At 31.8% G+C, this 21,720-nt stretch overlaps 1 protein-coding gene across 1 annotated transcript; it reads left to right on the plus strand.

The window, feature by feature from the left end:
- Positions 1-708: 708 nt before the first annotated feature.
- Positions 709-5,056, plus strand: LOC147069079 (uncharacterized; the record flags this gene model as incomplete). Its single annotated transcript, XM_085951602.1, has 1 exon — positions 709-5,056. A coding segment is annotated over one exon (636 nt), but the record flags the coding sequence as incomplete, so codon positions are not given.
- Between the last annotated feature and the right edge of the window lie 16,664 nt (positions 5,057-21,720).

Consider the following 21,720-nt stretch of genomic DNA (forward strand, 5'->3'; position numbering starts at 1 on the left):
TATATATAGATGTACCTATCTGTGTTTAATCATAAGTCAACAATATAAATAGATATTGACTGCCAACCTTATACATCGGATATCATTTATGTAGAATAAAAAATATATTAAATTGCAGAGTTCTGCTTTATTTACGGGACAAAAGTTGGATTTGAACATACTTATTAAAAATATATTGCATTTTAAAGCAATGTAAATGTCGTAAATTAAATATTTAACTTATTATTTTAGACTAAAAATAATTCCCAATTTCGTTTACGTCAATTGTTTGATCATTCGGATCGGTTACAGTTTTTTAAAACATACATTTAACTCAATTTTTCCACACGTGTGATTAAAATCTGCACCACAGTTTTAGAGAGACACTAATAATTATTAGTACTGCGACAATATCCCATTCCATAGATGCAGGTTCAGCAAATACATTATTAAATCAAATTCCGTTGAGGAATGATGTGTCATATACCTCATTTTTAAGATGTTTTCTGGATTGTAATATTATTATAATAGCAAGAATGGCAATCATGTAATAAATATATTTTCTTTATTGCAGTTCTTCGCGGCGCTTCTGATTGTTTCTGCTTCAGCACAATCAGGTTATGACTATCCTAGGCCAAACCGGCCCTTAGAAACGCCACCTAATTTTGGACAACAGAATTTTCCCCAGTTTCAACAACCGGAAACGCCGGGTGGATATGATTACAACGTACCGGTGCAACCAAGACCGCCGCAACCACAACCAGGAATACTTCAACCACAACCAATACAACCGCAACAACCACGACCACAGCCACAACCACGACCTCAGCCACAGCCCGTGAGACCTCAGCCACAGCCGATACAGCCACAACCTGTAAGACCACAACCAACCCAGCCACAACCACCACGACCTCAGCCTCAACCTGTGAGACCTCAGCCACAGCCAATACAGCCACAACCAATAAAGCCACAGCCACAACAAATTCAACCACAGCCACCACGTCCTCAGCCACAACCTACAAGGCCCCAACCAACACAGCCACAACCACCACGGCTACAACCAACACAGCCACAACCACTACGACCACAGCCACAGCCCGTGAAGCCCCAACCACAACCACCACGACCTCAACCACAACAAATTCAACCACAACCACCTCGTCCTCAGCCACAACCTGCAAGGCCCCAACCAACACAGCCACAACCATCACGACCACAGCCACAACCGGTGAAACCACAACCAATTCAGCCACAACCACCACGACCTCAGCCACAACCAATTCAGCCACAGCCACCACGTTCTCAACCACAACCTGTGAGGCCCCAACCAAAACCAATACAACCACTACAACCTGTAAGACCTGAACAACTACCGATACCAGTTAAGCCACAGCCGCAACCTGTTCAACCTAAGCCGGTGAGACCTAACCCGCAACCAATTCAACCAGTAAGACCTCAACAACCAACAGTACCTGGATATGACTATCCTGTACCATCACAAAGATTTGATGAACGACCAACCGCGCCTATCTCTGGAAAACCAGGATTTGTAAAGACAAGCTCTTCAAAACCCATTACACAACAAAAACCAAATATTGGAGGATTCATACCTTTAGACAATTTCAGCCAAACGACACCAACGAAGATCACTTTTGATATTCAGTCAGGAAATAAAAATTTACAAGAAATAGACCAAAATACAGTGGTAAATCCTTTTTTTCAACAGAATATCCAAAATTCACCAAAGCAACAAAATAGATTTGGTGAAACTTCTTCTCAAACCGAAGTGGAGCAAAGTCCTGCCATTAATACGGGGTCATTCACATCTACACTGCAAACTAATCAAGGTGAAGAACCAGACGTCTCTTCGCAGAATCAATTAACAGACATTTCGACAGATTATTCATTTGATATTCCATCGCAAGAGAAGCAAGATTTGTATCAACAGATCGTCTTCGGTGATCCAAAGAAGAACCCTCAGACAGAGCCTCAAGTACAAACACAGGTAACCGGATCAGGACAACTGCTTTCATATCAGGAAGAATCCGGATATGAACCTTATGTAAATCCTGGAAATGTTAATACTGAGACACGGTTCAATGCAGATAATTCACAAGGTTTTAATAATAATGGACCAATTGATCAACAAATTCCAAATTATGCTCCAGCGCAAAATTTCCAACAACAATCGTTTGTATTACAAACAAGTCAAAATCAGCTTCAGGCGATACCATCACAGCAAAATTATCAAGAACAAGTGCAATATAATAATTACCAAGGTGCTGCAGTAGCCCCAGCGTATCAGCAAGGAGTATCGGCATTAGGTGTGTCTGGTCCGGCTCAAACATTCGTTGGTACTCAACAGCAGCAAAGTTCTTTCAATAATTATGTTGCCCCACAAGTTACAAACTACCAACAAGGACCCGCTTCTTATCAAGGCTTCAATAATCAACAATCTTCCGGACCGAGTGCAGCATCATTTGAACAAGTTCAAAGCATATCATATGATTATCTTCTTCCAAACGTTCCCTTCAATACTGGTGTCTCTCAGAATTATATACCACAATCAACTATAAACCAAGCCGTATTTGCAGAGCAACCCTCAGGATATAACTATGCTCGGCCATCTCGATCAGTCGAATTATCACCTAACAAATACCCAGCATCATACCAAGGTCCTTCAGGTAATTCTCAATCGTATATTTATAGATCTAGTGTAACTGGTGATGTGTCTCAAAAACCAAATGAACAAATGACATATCAATCTCAATACCCAGACACACAAAAATTATCACCCACGTATTATCAAACCTCGTACCAATACGCTTATAAACTGCCGCAAGTGTCATATCATTATGAGTATAAACAACAACCAGATCAATATGAACAAGTAACTAAATATAATATACAGCCAAGTTCATATCAAGTTAAAACACAACAGACAATTATCCCGCTAGAGACAGTCGCTTCTAAGCCAATTCTAACATATTCTTTTACAACTCCTTTACAATCTCAAGAATACCCAAAAGCGGGACCTCTGGACCAGACTCAGATTCAAAACACAATCATTAATCTTTCAAACTTTAACAAACAACCAAATAACGATGATATCGGCGTGCAAGAACGCTCTGCGCATAACGTAGCCGCTTTAGACCAGGATCTTTTAAATACGATACAAAGTTTATTATTAAAAGAAGAAATTCTGATAAATAATAAAGAAAATAATAATGCTCCTACAGAAAATGTGCCATTTAATTCATACGGAGTGCCAATTAACCAAAAAACCGTAGTGGGAGTAGCACTAGAGTCGTTCCAGCCAGCTGTCGTTTTAGGGCGTTTGCCAAAGCCCAAAAAAATAGACGACTATGAGATAGAACCTATATTAGTTTATGGGCCAAGAAATTGATAATATCAATAATATTTTATAATTTAACTTTATGAAATATACTGACACTCTTTGATACGACTGATTTATCAATATAGTCGATTATATTGATTGTATTTTGAAAATATTTATTATTGTACTGAAAACATCTTGGAGCAAAATAGCTTAGTTCCTTTTAACAGCTTGCTTTTGGCTTAAATTACAGCTAACCCGAAGAGTCTACGATAAAAAATAATCTCTTCTTCAATATTATAAGGTTTTATGTGATATTATTTTTTGTACATATTTATATTACCAGTTTTATAGTATTATAAATATTTCAGCATCTGATAATGACATTAGGTATCTCAAAATAGAATATTAATCCAGAGACAGCTAAAAATTGTGCACTTTTATGTAAAAGCATGAATTTTGGCATAAGTCATTTTTAACATATTCAAAATTTATCAATGAGACCTTAAATTCTATAATGGCAGATATGTTATACTCTTTTTTATAAATAATTACCGTCTGATTTGATTGATTTTCAGTTTAGGTGTGAATTTTTTGGTTTTAAATACTAATTTCAAGTAAAGCTTGACATTTTTCATTTGGAAGCTTATAAAATAGCAAGATGGTGGCAATATTTTTAATTTTATATAATTACCATGATTTGATTGATTTTCATTGTAAACAGACATGTTTATTATAGTGATGAACACTAATTCATAGTTAAACTTGACATATTTCAATTGAAAGCCTCTGAAATAATAACATTAACCGAAAAAGGTCAAATTTTGAAACAAAGTTTTGAATTTTTGATAATTAAAAAATGGCCCTTATTTGGCCAAAAATTTGTACTTTTATATAAAAGTTACGATTCCTTAGATTTTTCCATCTATGTCACCGGACAATATGTGATATCATATTCTCAATAATGTTTAAAAAGTATCATACAAATTTGTAACATTGAAACACATAGAATAAGAGGAGCTAGATAGAACAGGGGGTATTAAACTATAGCTTTGAGAAAAACGCGTTTAAATCTTTTGACAAAATCGCTTTTTTTAATACATTTTATATAATACATACCAGTATTTTTACAATAGCTGAATACGCAATCGTTCGATCGAAATGATTTTTGGTGACGGGTTAAATAAAAATTCGTAAATTTTAAAAACATTAATAGAAGAACGTCAAAATACTACTTCGGCCGTTTTTCTATCCAGTTCCTCAATTTTAATATGATAATTTACTTTGATAAAAGCAAGAAAAAAAAAGCAAATATATTTTATTTTAACTTTTTAATAATATGGACTGAGTTGGATTGTATTACTTCAAATATCATGATTATATTATTTATTTATTCTCGATGGACAATTTTAGTTATGAATTCGGCTATGGTACATAATACATAATTCTCTTTTTACTAATTTCCTTAATTAATCAATGCATTATAAGGTCTATATCATATCAAACTGAATAGATACAAATATACATCCAATGTGAAAAAAAACTTTTTCAATGAATGTACAAAAGAAACTTATTGGGAGTGTGTATGTATTTTTAATATCAATTGTATTCTTGCCGTCTGCCTTATGTATGTTTGATCGTTCGTTGCATCGGTCGCTTCGCTTTGTCGTGTCATCCAATTGAGGCGTGATTGTAGAGATTGTATTTAAATATTGCCAGTAAACGAGTGATATTATAAAACGTGTTTTTTTTTTAATGTGTGTAAGATTCTTACAAGAGTTATATAATTATCCCTATTAATTTATGACTTTTTCATCAGATTTAAAAATGTTAGATTCATTTTATTGATAAAGTATCATTGAAACACATTAATTAGTGTATTATTAGAAATATTTTAAAGAATCATAAATGAATTGATAGATTTAAGAATAATAGCACTCACTCGAACAGTAAATGATGTGAGTGCGAATCCAACTCTTTAATAAATTTTAAAATCTAAATTCTTTATATTTAATTATTCTTTATTCCACACTAAATACAGATAAAAAAATATATAACTACCTAATACATAAATAAAACTGGACTGAATGGGTCTCGAACAAGCGTATTTTGATTGCCGGTCAAGAGTTCTAAGCAGTTACTGACCCATATACCAACTTTGACGATATTTCCTAAAAACTATGATATATGAGGTGTTTCAAATTCTGTCAATAGTGACTGCCATGTTTGTCATTTAAATCAAGGTAATATTAGTGACCTTGTTTAAAACTAATAGTGATATGCACATATTATGATGAGCACCTCGTGATATTTAAAGCTGTCAACTGTAATTTTTAATATTTTCCTTACAGGGGATGCTTTGCATAATGTATCTACTGTCTAGTGTTAGTGGCCAGTAATAATATACCAGAAATTAACACTCATACACAATAAAAATGATGGTTGATTTCTTAAAAAATAACTATATTGAATTTCTCATTAACGGTTGGAGATATATAAAAATATTGACCTAAATACCTTATATGACCAGACTATTTAAAACGTATACTCATTACAAATCGACTCAATTATTTATATAATTAAATTATATTTTAATGATATATTGTGAGTCGAATCCTACGTGCTTTGGTGGTGCTTTACGAGGAATGGTTGTTAACCATTCCCCCGAACCACTCGATCAAACATACATTATAAAAATATAACATGCATTTCTGCCAGCTGCGGGATATAAACTGCGATCCGCAGCTTCAGAGATGGGCGCTCTATCAACTAAGCCACCGCTATTACTCTGTATACGTAATAATTATTTTAACATGGTGCTAAAATGGTATTAGTGTACACCTGGGGCTACAATGTGTCTTACTTACATTAAAAATCTTTCCAAGAAACCGCTTAAAAATATATGTTGTGAAACAAGGTAAAATTAGTATGTCTAATTTGAGGAGATTTTTTATTTTAACAAGGTAACAGAATCTAATTATTATTAACACTAAAAATGCTTCAAATAATCTAAAACTATTAATAACGCAAGAATCGTAAGTATGTAATTACCAGAAATCAACACACATGACGTGGCAGTGGTGCGCTTTGGATTGGTCGCGAAGAGGGTAAAACATAAGGTATGAATAATTAAAATATGCCATAATCTCTACAATAAAGCAGAAAACGACTGATTCTAAGATTTTCTGCCAATACTACATAGGTAATAGGAATGTCAAAAATATCGCTTTTAAAAAAAGAAAAACTTTTAACTGCTACTGGGAAGCATTTTGAACACGCAGAACATGCGACTTCGTTACATGTAAGTTGTACGTATGCAGTTCATCGTGGGACACTTATTCGTTCGCCGCAGTACGTGAAACATGAGTTCGTATAACATTTTATCAGATGACGAGTTCTTCGTTGAACAATTCACCGTAGAATATATTTGTACGTATCTTACAAAATTCGGCGATAGTTTGCAAATAGTAATGTTCCAATTAGATTAACCCTAACCTAACCTAACCTAATAAAATTATATGACTCACCACATGTTGTAGCAAACGTACAAATATACTCAACGGTGACGGAACTTGTCATTTGATTAAATGTTACACGAACTCATGTTTCACGTACTGCGGCGCACGAATAAGTGTCCTGCGATGAACTGTTTACGTACGAATTTCCGGATACGCAGCGACTTATGACACTACTGCTTTGATATGCAGTATAATGTAGTGCGTCAAATCGTTGTCATATAGTACATTCAATACATAATAATATATACTTCATACCTGTTAACTTTATCCTAAACTATTTTCCTTTTTTATATTTAGTAAATTTTAATGGGTAAAATAAAATATGAAGTCAATGTAATATGGTCAGTTCGAAAATAATTTTATATTATGTATGCAGTAGGCACCTACTAAACTAGAAAATTAATATTATCGATTGAGGATACTATTGATGGTATTTTAATTTAAATTCTAATTGATAAAAAAATTGTACACTTAAATTAAAATTAATTTTGTTTCATCTTTCGGCATCTTCAAGCACTATGTATACTCACCGATGGCAAATTCACATTGATGCAGAATATTATAAACAATAATTAACTATCATTATATGTGAATTGTGTCTGAAGATACCTAAATAGGAAACCAGGGAAGCAAAAATTGATTCAAATGAAATAGTACAAAATTTAAATCAACTATAATTTGTTTCGGATATATTTTTAACACCTAAAAATTTATTTATGACTTACCTACGTACTTTTACCGGAAATAAGCTTATAAATAAAGAGATCGTGTATCACTTATTAAAATGACATAATCCATGAATGTAGCAGAAAAATAACTTTTGTAAACAAATTTAATAATATGTATGAAAATACTACGGTTTATAAAGATTTTTCAGATAAAAGATAGTCTGAAAGTAAATAAAAACCACCCTCAATATACTTACATATACAGACATGCACATCTGAGAGCTGGACTTTATAAAATGGGGGTAAAGGAAAACTTGATATTATATTTGAAAATAATATATCGAGAAAGGTCTTCGAATATTACGCATTTAAAACTCAAACCCTAATACAGACCTCCAGATGTATGTCTGTAACAAATAAATAAATTTATTTTCGATGCCTACACACATTAGTAGTGTGTTTGTTTTAGGGCGGTATTATTATTTGTTTACGAACAAATGTATGTAGGGGTGCACTAGACTCAACACAGTTTTGCTACTCCACAATGTGGAAGTTTTAATACATGTTATATAACGATTACTTATACAAACACTACATCCAAATAGACATTTTCAATCAAGAAAATTATCATGTGAGACGTGGGATTCCATTTATATCTATTGCAACCAAAGATGTTGCATAATATTATAGAAGACGGAGCTTTCTGTGGTGTCACAATCAAAATAGTTTAGGCAAATTTTAGCTTGTGATGAGTGCTATTTTACCACGTTTATCTTAGCTCATATTCTTGTTTGTCCGGTGGTTGTGTATCAAGTACAAATCTTGCAATCGATTTTTAACTAACTTTCCGACTAGCTAGACATTTGAAACTTTTAGAATATATCAGAACACGATGCCAATGCACTTTTAGCCATCTTTAAGCAGAATTGAATTAATTTTCAGTTAATTCTGTTTTGTATGGATAGTTATTTCAGAAAAATCCGTAAAAAGTAAAAGACTCGTATTGGTTGCTAAGGGGGTGGTCCTAGCAACTACAGTATTAATATATACGTGCGTTACTATGGAAATCAAAATCAAATGTCAAAATAACATTTCAGTATTCTATATTTGTTTGATTGTTTGTTTTTTATTTACTTCATATCAAGTACAAGTTTGATCATATTGAGCATAATAAATCAACAGAAAATTTAAAAACGTTGTATATAAAAAGTTCTTTTTATTTTGTAATTATTTCTATATAATACAAAATGCGTTTCATCTTCTTTTCTATAAAAATTAGTATGCCAGGGTCATTTTTGTTTCACTTTAGAAGGAGGGATAGAAGAAGGGTTCCGTTGACTTCTTTATTTTTGCTTTTTATTTACAAAAATACAAATATGGTAATATTGCAAGCATTCTTTTTAAATTTCGACATTATAATGAATCATTTAAAATAAAAGGAGACGCCACTGTCGATTTTTTTATACCTACATAATAGAAGCATAGATTATTAAAAGTCATTAACATAATATTCAATTGAGAATTATTTTATATTTATCTTACCTTCGTTAATATGTATTTAAATAATATTACAATATTTAAATTAGTATATTTAAATTATTTTAAATACTTGTAAATTAATTTTACGTAATTGTGAAATCATTCAAAAATTAACCTTAAAAGTAATGCCATTGATTTGGTACTTAAATACATATCCTCTAATCGATGCAGCTTCATGGCAACATAACCATTTGGAATAATACTTCTTTGGAAAATCCGATAACGACAAATATTTATTTCGATCTCAAATGTAGAGATGAACAAGACTATTTTCCAAGACGTCATGTTATTCTTTATTCAAAAGTTCAATTAGAAATTCACAGCGACATAAAAAAATCGCTTTTTTTCTAATGTGATTCGATAATATGTAAATTACTTAAAATAGATATATAAAATATAAAAGCGTTGAATGGATAAAATTAATTGAGAAACGCTGTATTAAATACGAGATGATTGTATTTTATTATTTTTTATTAGGTCGTATTCTTATTTGTCCGGTGGTTGTTTGTCCGGTAAAAATCTTGCAGTCGATTTTTAAATAACTTCCTGACTAGCTAGACATTTGAAACTTTTAGAATATATCCTAACACGATGCCAATGCATTGTTTTAATACTTTTAGCCATTTTTATGTAGAATTAAATTCATTTTCAGTTAATTCTGTTTTGTATGAAAAGTTATTTCGGAAGAAATCCGTAATCAAATCCACTATTATTGATTGCTAGGGTCCTAACAACTAAATTATTAATATATTATACGTGCATTACTATGTAAATCAATATGAGTGTCAAAATGACATTTCAGTATTATTTCTATCAAAAACAATTTTTTTGATCGTTTAAGCTAGTCAAGTCAAGTTTATATGATTCAACAGAAAATTTACAAACGTTGTATATAAAAAGTTCTTTTTATCTTGTAATTATTATTTATTTTTTATTATTATTAAGTCTTTCATGTCAGAGTTTGTGTTTTTTGTTTGCATTTAAACATAATTTTGTATTTTTTTTGTGATTTTAGGTTTGTCAAGATAGAAACTTCGAGGGGAATTCTGGTGCCATAAAAGTGAAACATTTACATTTATAATAGTAAAACAAAAAATAATCGAGGTGCTGAGAGAACAATATATGGCTAAATGCAATTTAAAAACTCGTAGATGAATAAATTAAGAAAATTATAAAATATTTTCTGTTGTGTGTCACATACTTGGATCCTCAGCCCTTTAATTATTTTTAACTGTTTCATAAACACATATTATTCGCCATATAATAAACAATAGTAATTATAGTAATTTTACGCCTTTGCTTTAGTTAAAAATGATTCCTGTTTTATTTAATTAACTTAATATTATATACATTGGTAATTATTATTTAAAGGAAATTTCACAAAAAATAGCAGCATTTCAAGACGATTTTTTTATATGGCAAATGTCTAAAAAAATAACACACAACATGGCTATTTTGAAGTATATACCTAGAAATACATAACAGCAGTTCAGTTACTCAAGGTTTAAGCCCCTTGCGGATAAATTTTAATTCGTCAATACTTTTTATACATTTACCATGAGAGTTATAATAACATTACCTATAATTTTCCAAAAAAACTAGATTAAATGAAAATTGTGTTGTTTCTTATTTTTTTTAAATAAGATCACTGCCACTACTCGTAATTTTAAGCAATTATTAATTTATAGGTTATCAAATGAGGGAATGTGAGCACAATAAGAGCAAGTACACTGTTGATAGTGTTTATTAAACTATCAAACAAAACAAATATATCATTATGTATAAAAAATATTTATATAAATCTACAAAAATAATTGTGCTAGAATATTGAATATTTTTTTCTTTTTCTGCTCTCATTCCCTCAAATTAATTATTATATTTTATTCACAAATATATTTTTTTGAAATGTAAATATTGTCTTATTTCGAATAGGTAGGTACTTATGATATTATTATAAGATTTTTTTTCAGTGAATAAAATAATAAACATTCAATTAATAAACGGACATTTTCAATAATATAAAAATTTATTCTATGTACCGGTTAAATCCTTGGTAGAATGTCATTATTTTCATTAAATTGTACAAGTTTTTCGCAATTCTTGTCGTGTCAAGGCTGGCATCTTCTATGAAGACAGTCAGAGGTCAATATTTAGAATTTATTAACGGACAAACCCAATCTTGGTGAAATAAAATTGATTGAAAAAAACACATTTTTAATTTGTATTCATTATTATTAATATTGCACAACTTAGATCAAGGAGTCATCATCGTCACCACATCACCATATTCGGAATGTCAATTTATTTTGGGTATTAGCCTCCTGCTGCCTCCAATGCATGAGCCCTAAGGATCCTGTGTATTTTATAACATTTGTTTTCTCAGGGTCAATTATTAAAGGTTCCATGAAAAAATTCATATTTAAAATTATACTTATATATTAAAATATTCTAAACACATTTATATCAGGTAGATGACATAACATTTGACGTAAAATTATTTTTACTGTACAGCTTGTGTACCAATCTAGAACGTGTGCATTACATCAACTGTAAACTATCGCATATACCTACCTACCTAGATACTAGGAAATTATTATTACACATGGCGTGTCGTCGGTGAAAACTCCCTCAATCTTCAATATCAGTCAATATATTAGTTGTATCGTGGTTACACGCGCTGTACACATTATTTATGTAAAACTATTAGATAATGATATTGATTTGTATATATTTTTATAAACTTTATATTATTGTCATTTATAATATTCGTTTATTGTGTTAACTGTCAATTCGTGGTAGATATGCATTGTATTATTAATTTATTTAAAAAAAATGCAAATTTTTACCATACTTATTCCACTTTTATGGCTGGCTATGACTGGTTTCGTCCACCTGAAAATGTCCCTCTGAGGCGGACGAAACCGGTCTAGAATAAAAAAATCGTCATGAATTTGAACAGTAAAGTTGGTTCACACAGTAAATTATCAAAGTATAATAATTATGAAAGAGTACAAAACGTACGATGACATATCTCTGGAAAAATATGTTTTTTTTAAATTTTAATGTGTTTGGCTTTTTAAATCAATCACAACATTTTTGAATCACGGCACACTATTAAAATTTAACAATTTGATCATTTTTATAGCGTACCTACTAAAAAAGACTTATTTATTACATTTTTTTCTAATAATATTTCCCATATTTCACTGAAAAAACCTACCAGATGCAAGACTTCTAACTATACAGTGCTTTTTATATAAAACACGAATAGTAATGTGGGTGTATTCGTAGGCACGAAAAATTACAACCAATGTTTCCAAATAAAGTTTATAGTATACCCACACAGAGGTCTAGAATTTCTCTTTTCGGAAATAAAATTCTCATATTTCATACTCGATGATTTTTAAACATAAAAGTTAATTAACCAGACAAAAAAAACTAGAACATCGAGTATTTTTTTATTTTGTAATATCACTAAATCATATTTTTGGTGTGCTTTTTCCCTTTATGATAATGCTTCATCCTTGTTCCTCCAGTGGGTTGAAAGCTTTTGTGTAGAAGAGACACAGACTTTTTTTCAGATTATTGGACGTCTCATGTTCTACGGTTCGGACTTCGCATCCAACTATTCAATTAATAATTATCTGCTTAGCTCAATATTGTATCTTTAAATAAACTAACTCAGTGACATTAAATAACGTGTTTTCACTGTATAGTAACCCATACCTTAAAATCATTTGCCAACTGCTTTGGTAAAGAGGTAACTCCACTCCACCCTCACTCGTCCTCTTTTGAAAAGCAGGGCTTGGATCTATCAATATTTACACACAAGTAGAAGAAATGTGAGAAAAATGTACGAATATATTATTTTTTATCAGAATTTACATGATTTATTAGAACACAGGATGGAATCTTGCGGAAAGCTTCATCAAAGTAACTTTGTTTAGTTTCCCTGACAATTATTCGTTTCTCTTCCGGGTGAAACCTCTTGGATCGTTGAATATCTTCCATCATTGAGATACAGTGACGTCCCTAGGCAAAATGCCGCCCCTAGGCAGCGCCAAAAGCCGCCCCATTTATATATCCAGTATTTTATCAACCTTTCATGACTCCAGTATCTAATAAATGTGTTGTATTGATACATAACTAACAAAATATACACCAATAAAGCATACACAATTTAATTTGAATATAAAAAGCGAATAAAAATAATTAAGTTTGACACTTACCCAAATCATCAAAGTCTGATGTCATATTTGGTTAATATTTCTGACACATTTGGTCTGTACCATTTAGCAATGTACACAGATTTTTTATTTCCACACCATTTTTGCAAAGCTAATATTGTAGGTAGGTACAACACGCAAACAAAATATTTTTAGCTATTTCTATAGGTATACCAAATCTCGATGTGCCGCCTTTCGAGTAACTGCCGCCCCCAAGCGACGCTCAATCTGCCTACCCCCACGGGACGTCACTGTTGAGATATTATGCTATGTCGAATGGATCCTTTAAGTAGGTATTATCTGTAATTCGTTATATTATTAATATCAAAAGAAAGCAATGTTTTAATGGTTATTCGTATAATAAAGGTATAATAAATTAATCGTCAACTCAGTTCCAGCAATATATTTGAAAGAGTATGAATTTATATTCTACTCGATTCAAATTTTGTACTAAAAACAAATTTTTATTTTCTTAATTATATACATTAAAATTGTAATTTATTTATTTATCAGAGTATCCGTGAGTACCTATTAATTGTACTGCTTTTTAATAATAAAGCACTTAAAAATAATTTGAAATAATTAGATGAAAATGTTTAAAAAAAGCACAATATGTTATAAAAGTTTTTTTAGTTAAAACTTTGCCTTCGAATTTAAAAATACTTTTTATGCAAAAGATACGGTGAATACTCCATCTACCTGAAGCATGTAGCAGAAAAAAGAATACAATGATTGAAATTTCTCTATTGTCACAATATTGAAAGTTGATTTGATATACATAAAAAGGATAATATACTATCATACATTTTATTTATTTTTTAGATAATCTATGTTTTTTAAAATACATTAAAATTATGAATTATTCAAAAAACTAGCACATAAGAGAAAATTTTTAACTAAATTACATAACCATAAAATGAACATTACTATTATAATGAGTTTTAAAAAAAATGTAAGTTTATCATTCACTATAACAATTTGAAACATAATCAATATTTTATCTCAAATTGCAAACTTTGTTTTTTATCCGCTAGCTGCCTCTGATAGAGCGGTGCATTCGCCATAATTTAAATATTTTAAAATTTAATTTATCACTAAAATAAAAATAAAATGTTACCTTTCGTATTTTGTCGGTAGATGCTCCTAGTAATATACTAACTAGTTATAATTCTTTTTTCATGTTTGTTAATACGACTTAAAGGGTATCTTTTTTTTAATTTTAAGTAAAGTTAAGCCTGTAAACTTTTTCACGAAAAATATATTTTTTTTTAGCCATTCGCTCATACCATTGAGCGGTCGCTCAATATTTAAAGACAGTAATATATGAACGTAACCCAGTCCTTGCCGACACAGCCTACAACTTGCAGATTTACATAAAAGATAGGTATGGAATTTTTATTTTATTGTAAAGCAAAAAAAAGTGATAATACTGTAATTAAATAATACTCATACACAATATATAATCACCTCAATGGCTAATTAAAATACTCAAGCATCTGCTTTAAATTACCATAAACTGCTGGACGACTGCCCACTGAAAGAATTCAGATGTATTTTAAAAAACCTAGAATTTAATTAAAATAATCCCAAAGATAACAAAAATAATATATAATAATTATTATGTTATTAATAGTATAGCCATCTAGCGAATTGCGCTAAAACTAAAGCTGGGTATAGCAAAGTATAAAAACTATGAGATACGGTATGGTTAATTTCACTTGAAGCTGTGTGTCAGGGATCCGGGAACTGTGGTAAATTACACTAATTGGGATATAAATCAAAATTTTGTAAGCAATAAAGGCACAACAAATATATAAATTCAATTACAGAAAACTCTATTAGAATGTAATTAATTTGTAGAGATCATTACTTAGCTTGGTGTACCTAATAATGTTGGATTAAGATGCAAAATTGTTTAGTTCCACAATAAGATTTCTGTTAATTTCATTCAACATGACTGTACTAGTTCAATATTTTATTTTATATATGTTAATAAATACGTTCAGTATTCTCGATTTCTGAGTTTTCTCACCCCTTTTTCCTCGGCGTTTTGAGTTCGTTGGCCGTTGCAGAGACTATTCTAACGAGTTAATGTATTAAAGTGTACTGTTTGGTAGGTATATGAATACAAACGTTATTATAACGAAGGACTACGTTTAAAAACGCCATGGCTTGTGGCAGTTTCAGCAAACTTCTTTCAGATAGTATCTTTGGAAGTCGCAACTGAAACGCCAAAACAATACCTGTATTATCCAAAAAAGTTTCCAGACCCACGCTCTATAGCTGATATTATTCATGGTTTTATCCAACTGACTCTCTCTGAAAAGTATAGCATGTTTAAGGATAGAAAATACTATATTCCTCTTGTTTTGTTTGTGCATTTTTGTTCAGACGATTAGAAGTCGTCGGACTTTTACCACGTAGAGCACCTCGAGTTCTTCAATAGTTTTTACAGTAGGTATACAATATTTATGTTGATTTTAAAGCCACACTCAAACAATAATAAAACATAATGTCATATTTTGAAATGAAAAATAAATGTTTATTTCCATTTTTTTGTGGAGGGCGACAATTTTGGGTTGGCGCCCAGGCGGCAGCCACCCTTGGTCCGTCCTGGTCTATAAGCTCTGCAAGACGTGTCATTAATATTGGTGTAATAGTTATTTAGTTATTACCGAAAAAACTGACAGACACTCCGATTTATACGTACAGACTATAAAAAATACCAAAATATAAAAAACACAGTAGGGTTATACTATGTCACGGTAATGTCAAGTTGGGGTAACGCTACACTAAATCATGACGTTATAGCTTGCAAGGCTCACTCATTTGTCATATCCCACCATATTCATCAATAACCCAACGATATTACATAACAAAAATATAAAACTACGCTGTTTCTAATTCGTAATTTTCTCTTACTAAATAAAAAATATCGTGTTTTTAGCATACTAATTTCTAATTTTGGGAAGTGACCAATGTCAAATAAAAATACATATGACAAGCAATAATAATATTATGTCACAAGTTCAATATTAACATCTTATTAACCGGTCAGATTTTATGAGTTTACGGCTACAAAATTAAAGCCTTCGCAAGCAGGGACGCTCCAAAACGGGGTACGAAATAGCCGGGCGGCAGGATTCAGGGGGCGACAAAATGCACGGAAAATACACAATAATCATTATTAAAAATACAATATATTATTAAATTCAAATACGTGTACTAAATCTTATAGGTATTGAAATATATGAATTATTTACTACCTGAGAGTGACACTTATAAAGTGGCGGCAAATTGAAGAATTAACGCATTATATAATATTTAACATAAATTACATAATTTGAAAACGACTTAGAGAAATATAAATAGACATTATAAAAAAATATATATATATTTGATAAAGAATGTTACATTCTTAAAAAATCGTTGAAAAAAATAAAAAAAAATAGTTTATTACACGTAATATTTAAACATTTACACCCATGATGGGCGTGCGGTTTGAGCGTCGGCTTATAGCGTCGTGAGTCCCAGGATTCGTATGGATCTAATAGGTTGAGGAAGTGGCTGACATCTATTTCTCGTAAAAACAAAAATCTTTTAATACAAACTTCCACTCCGTGGAGGCCCATGTGATCCTATTAGGATCAGATAATGTGGTCGACAAAAATATTTAAACATATTAGTTTACGATCCCTTATCTACTAATGACATGTTTATTCGCAAATTTAATTTATAAAATATTCTGAAAAGCATTCTCTCGAAGTCTTCATGGAATGGTTCAGTGTCATAAAATATTTCAGCAAATATAATTATTATACATATCCAGGATATTAACTGATGTGAGGAGCATTATTATATTGAATTGGTTTTAATGGACACCAAAAGAAAATCGCTTACGGCGCATTTTTTGTTCATAATATTGAACTTACTTACTTACTAACCATTAAAAATTATTTTTATATTTTAGAAGGCGGCAATTTTGGAATATCACCCGGGTGGAAACCACCCTTTGTATGTTCCTGTTCGTAAGCATTATCATTACTAAATTTATATCAATGTCAAAGACTGACTAACGAAAGTAACCAATAATAATAAGCTAAATCAATAACAATGCATAGTTTATTAAATTTAATAATCTTTTTTTTCTTTTATCGTAATTCATGTCCAATTTTTAGTTGGAGCATGTGATCACCACGCAGTTCCTCCTAGTACATAATATGCCACTCAGTATTCTTGCGTCTTCCCAGATCAAGGCATGATCTATAGCTAGATGTGATGAGAGTCTGGTGGATGCAGCTCGAACCCCACCCAACAGCAAGTTTTATAAGGTATCCAGAAAGTCATATTCAACATGATAAGCCAACATTTAAAAGTGTTAGCTGATAACTATAATAAATATTTATCTGAAAATTAAGATCTAGGTAATGGCGGACCTCTAACCTGTGGGTTAATAATCACTTTTTGGAAGATATTAAATCATTCGCACTCGATCCTCGTGAGAAAGAAAAGCTGATAGAGCTATCTTCTGTAGATAGTCACTCTGGTATCCAGACATAAAATGCAAATAATGTAATCATTGGCTCAATTTTGGATATCTCTTGATATATAATATCCATCTCTGAATTATAAAGATCAGATTATTGGTATTTTTTTCGACTTCCTATTTATGAGAAAAGAATTTTTCATCTACGTTAGTAATAAAAATCGAATGGATGTCAATGCAGTGCTTCGTCTTTCATAAACAATACTGCAACCACGTATATCAAATTTGCTTACAAAAAAGTAGCAGCAGATGTGGCACTTAACCAAAAGTTGTAATTTTAAAACATAAGATTTTATAAATAAAATTTTATCTATAATGGCTATTATTTCTGGCTAATACCGGTCCGCAAGATATTTCTCCTATATTCACAGGGCAGCATGTGTTAAAAGGTTGAAGAACACTGCTTTAAAGCCGAATACCGGCCTAACACGCGGTAACAAGATACACGTAGGTGCACCATCAAATTAATGTAATATAATTTTATCGTTAGAACCGTGAAAGTAGCGAGCAATATTAACAATATATTATATTATACATTCTGACGTAATCAATATATTTTTAAGAAATATATATAATTTAAATTTATAAGTATGTCTAAATAATATTAATGTATTATTTTTATAAGTTGATTGAACAAAGAACCTGAAAATATTTTACAATTTAAATATCGAAACAGCACGGGGTCCCGATTGTCGTGAGTATTTAAAAATAAAAATTATAATTAATCAATAATAACATATTCGAAACGAACTCGTTCGTCGTATATGTCATATTATGGTCGAATCTTACAGCTCGAGCGACTTCATAAGCAGGTTACCTAATCTGAAAATAATAACTATAGTTAGGGTTGATATGGTACAGTGGTGACGAACCTATGGCATGCGAAGGCTTTATACACATAATGAAATATATAATTGTAATATATTATATTTATATCAACAATCAACTTATTTAATAAAAAATGTTGAAATTCATTGTGATATTGCGCCAGTTGTGTTACCTCCAATATATTAGTAATATTTATTATGAAAGAATGAAATATTGATTTCTAGTCTGAAAAAAGTTAGAGCATCAGAATAACATCTAGGTATATTTTATTTAATTGGCTTTACAATCTTGGCCGCCTCACGAAAAGATTTCGTAATAGATTTTTGTTTTACATGAAATGGATGTTAGCGACTTGCTCAACATATTAAGACCATGCTCTGGATTTAAACACTCATTGAAAAACAACATGTGATTTTTCAGACCCGGGATTCGAACCCGAGACTCACGATTTTATAAGCCGATACCACCGACGCTCGGAAATCGTGGCACAATATACATTTGTTTCTATAAATTATTATTAATATTATTTAAGCTTAGCTCTTAAAGATACCTCAAATTCTAAATATTTGACTATGAACATAGGCAAGGTTTTTTAAATCCATTATGCGTGTTCGACAAAGGTTTTGCTGTGTTATAACTCCTTAAAGTACCGTCTAAATGCTCATGCTTTACCAGAAGCTTACCTGCGCAAACCGGTTTGTATCGAAAAGCCCGAGTGTATGGACGGGAAAACTGTAGCTCACGCAAACCGAAAAGTGCTGTAAAAGTGATACCGCGCAGGCAAGTCGCTGCCGTCTAGCCGGCGCATAACAGCAAAATTCTTAATTACTGTCTGTTAAGTTAAACCTAATAGGTATTTTAACATTGCTAGGTAATTTCATTATAAAAAATTAGCAAATTCACTACATAAAAGAGTGATTATTGCAATTTTTCACCTCATCAAAAATGATTGAGTCATAAGTTACTTGAGATGAAAATGTTGAGAATCCATGGAAAACATTAAAGATATAGTAGCAAACGAAATTATTTTAATTAATTTTACTAATAAATGATAGAATATTTAGAATGTCACCAAATGCAATGTCAGTTACCATGAGCAGACAATATTCTAACAGGATTTTCAAAAATGGCATTAGGCCATTACCACTTATAATTAATTATATATAGAAATAATTCTTTGGATAATGTATATTATAAATAAAATTAATAACTAATAACAATTGCATCATGGCTATAAAGACGAAATAGAGAATTGATATGCTTAATATTTTTTCCTGAATCAACTTGTGCGGATTGGTTTTTGCACCGCCATCTTTAGATTAATTAAGCCTGAGCATAACTTTTTGCACAAGCAACGAGTGGTCCACTGCCATACTATTTATTGATAACGTACATGCAAGCAGAGTTTGGTATTCTATAATGACTCAAGAGTATAAATAAGTTATTAGTTATTGTCGTTTAGAATCGACTATCACATTGATAAACGTCCTAGTGTATTATGATATTATTATACACAGAAGAAGTTTACTTACTTTGATCGTCACTTCCAATTATTAATAACATATAACCACATGCGGCTCTCGTGATGCAGTGGGTAAGGCGCTGGCCTTCCACCCGAGAGTTCTGGGTTCGATTCCCGGTCATGACAAAAACATTTATGTGTTTTTCTCAAAGCCTGGGTGTTTGTGATTATTCAAAAATTACTAACAACCGCCTTGTACGAAAAAGCAAGGACATGGTTATTAATAATTCTTAAAAAAAAAAAAAACCACTAAATCAGATGAACTCCAAGGTCTCCAAGATACGTTAAAATAATCTGAAAGAAATCTGAAACTAAGAATACTCCGACAAGTGAACACGATAGACGCGTCAGTATGAGCACTCTATAGACAATGACAGGCAATGAAAGGTCATCCATAGACAACGGAAGGGGCGAAAAGTAGGACCAGTCGTGTAACGTATCGGCTTCCTTCTTCAGTGGGTAATGGTTTTTGGCACAACCGACAAAAACGCATTGTCAAACAAATTAATTTCTGGAAGGAAAAAACGCACAAATTATTTTCTGCAAGCATTTGCGGCTTAGTAAATTGAATAAAAACAGCAAAAAAAAAACTGTCTCCATGATATGCTGTGAACTATTTTCGTTTTGCATGTTTTTGAAGTTCACGTATGGTAAAGATTGGCCGGTAGTAGTAGTTGTCACCGTTTCCAGGGGGCACCAGCGTGGATGTTCTTTAGACGCCCCCTAGGCATGTAACCTAGCCTCTGAGGGTCTCGAAGATTAGATAAAGCCAGCGGAGCATCTCCGACCCGGAGCCAGTCTCGGGTACCGTACATGTAAAGCCCTAAACAGACTGAGAACCATGGTAGGGCGCACCATGAGACAACATGGTGAAGTGGGGGTTCTCTGGTGACCAAACCTGCGAGCGCGGTAAAATGCAAAGCATGTAGCACTTATTTTCATACAAGGCTTGCCCAGTAAGCTGCAACTTTGAAGAAATCCTACAATCCGACGAAAATGGTGTTGCCTTCGCTAACTTCTGGAGTGACATATTGTAGCTATTGAAGACCCGATACGACGAAGAAGATATGCTGTGAACGACGTGAAAAAATCCAAAGTCCAAAGACCAACTTACTGACATTCAATAAATTGATTCCTCTTCGGGGAATAAGTCGAAATCAGCTTCTAGCAGTCTCATAACTATGAGTAGCTTAATTTTAGTAAAAATATTATATATTGTGTAAAAATTACTTGTAAGATTTGTAATAAAAACTATTACCTGCTAAGACTGCCCAGTTCCGGAAACACAGGCATTGGCTAGGCTAACAGGATCTGGTAGATTCATCATGTAACCAAACGGGTGCCGTATTTAACTTGTATCTAGTTGGATTACACAGCGTCCATGACTAGACACCATACAAAACTATGGAGAACGCTAATATTTACACAAGTATCATTTTCGTGGCAATTGAGGTTCCTCAATCCTTCTATATACTGCTAAAACGTGTCATCGCATTTTTCGTAATGTGTGTGCACGTCTTCTTATCTGTGATCATGAATACAATATTTATTATGTTA

The sequence above is a fragment of the Rhyacophila brunnea genome, unplaced genomic scaffold, assembly GCF_057557595.1.
Source record: "Rhyacophila brunnea isolate RB1 unplaced genomic scaffold, BYU_Rbru_1.0 scaffold_24, whole genome shotgun sequence".
NCBI lineage: Eukaryota > Metazoa > Arthropoda > Insecta > Trichoptera > Rhyacophilidae > Rhyacophila > Rhyacophila brunnea.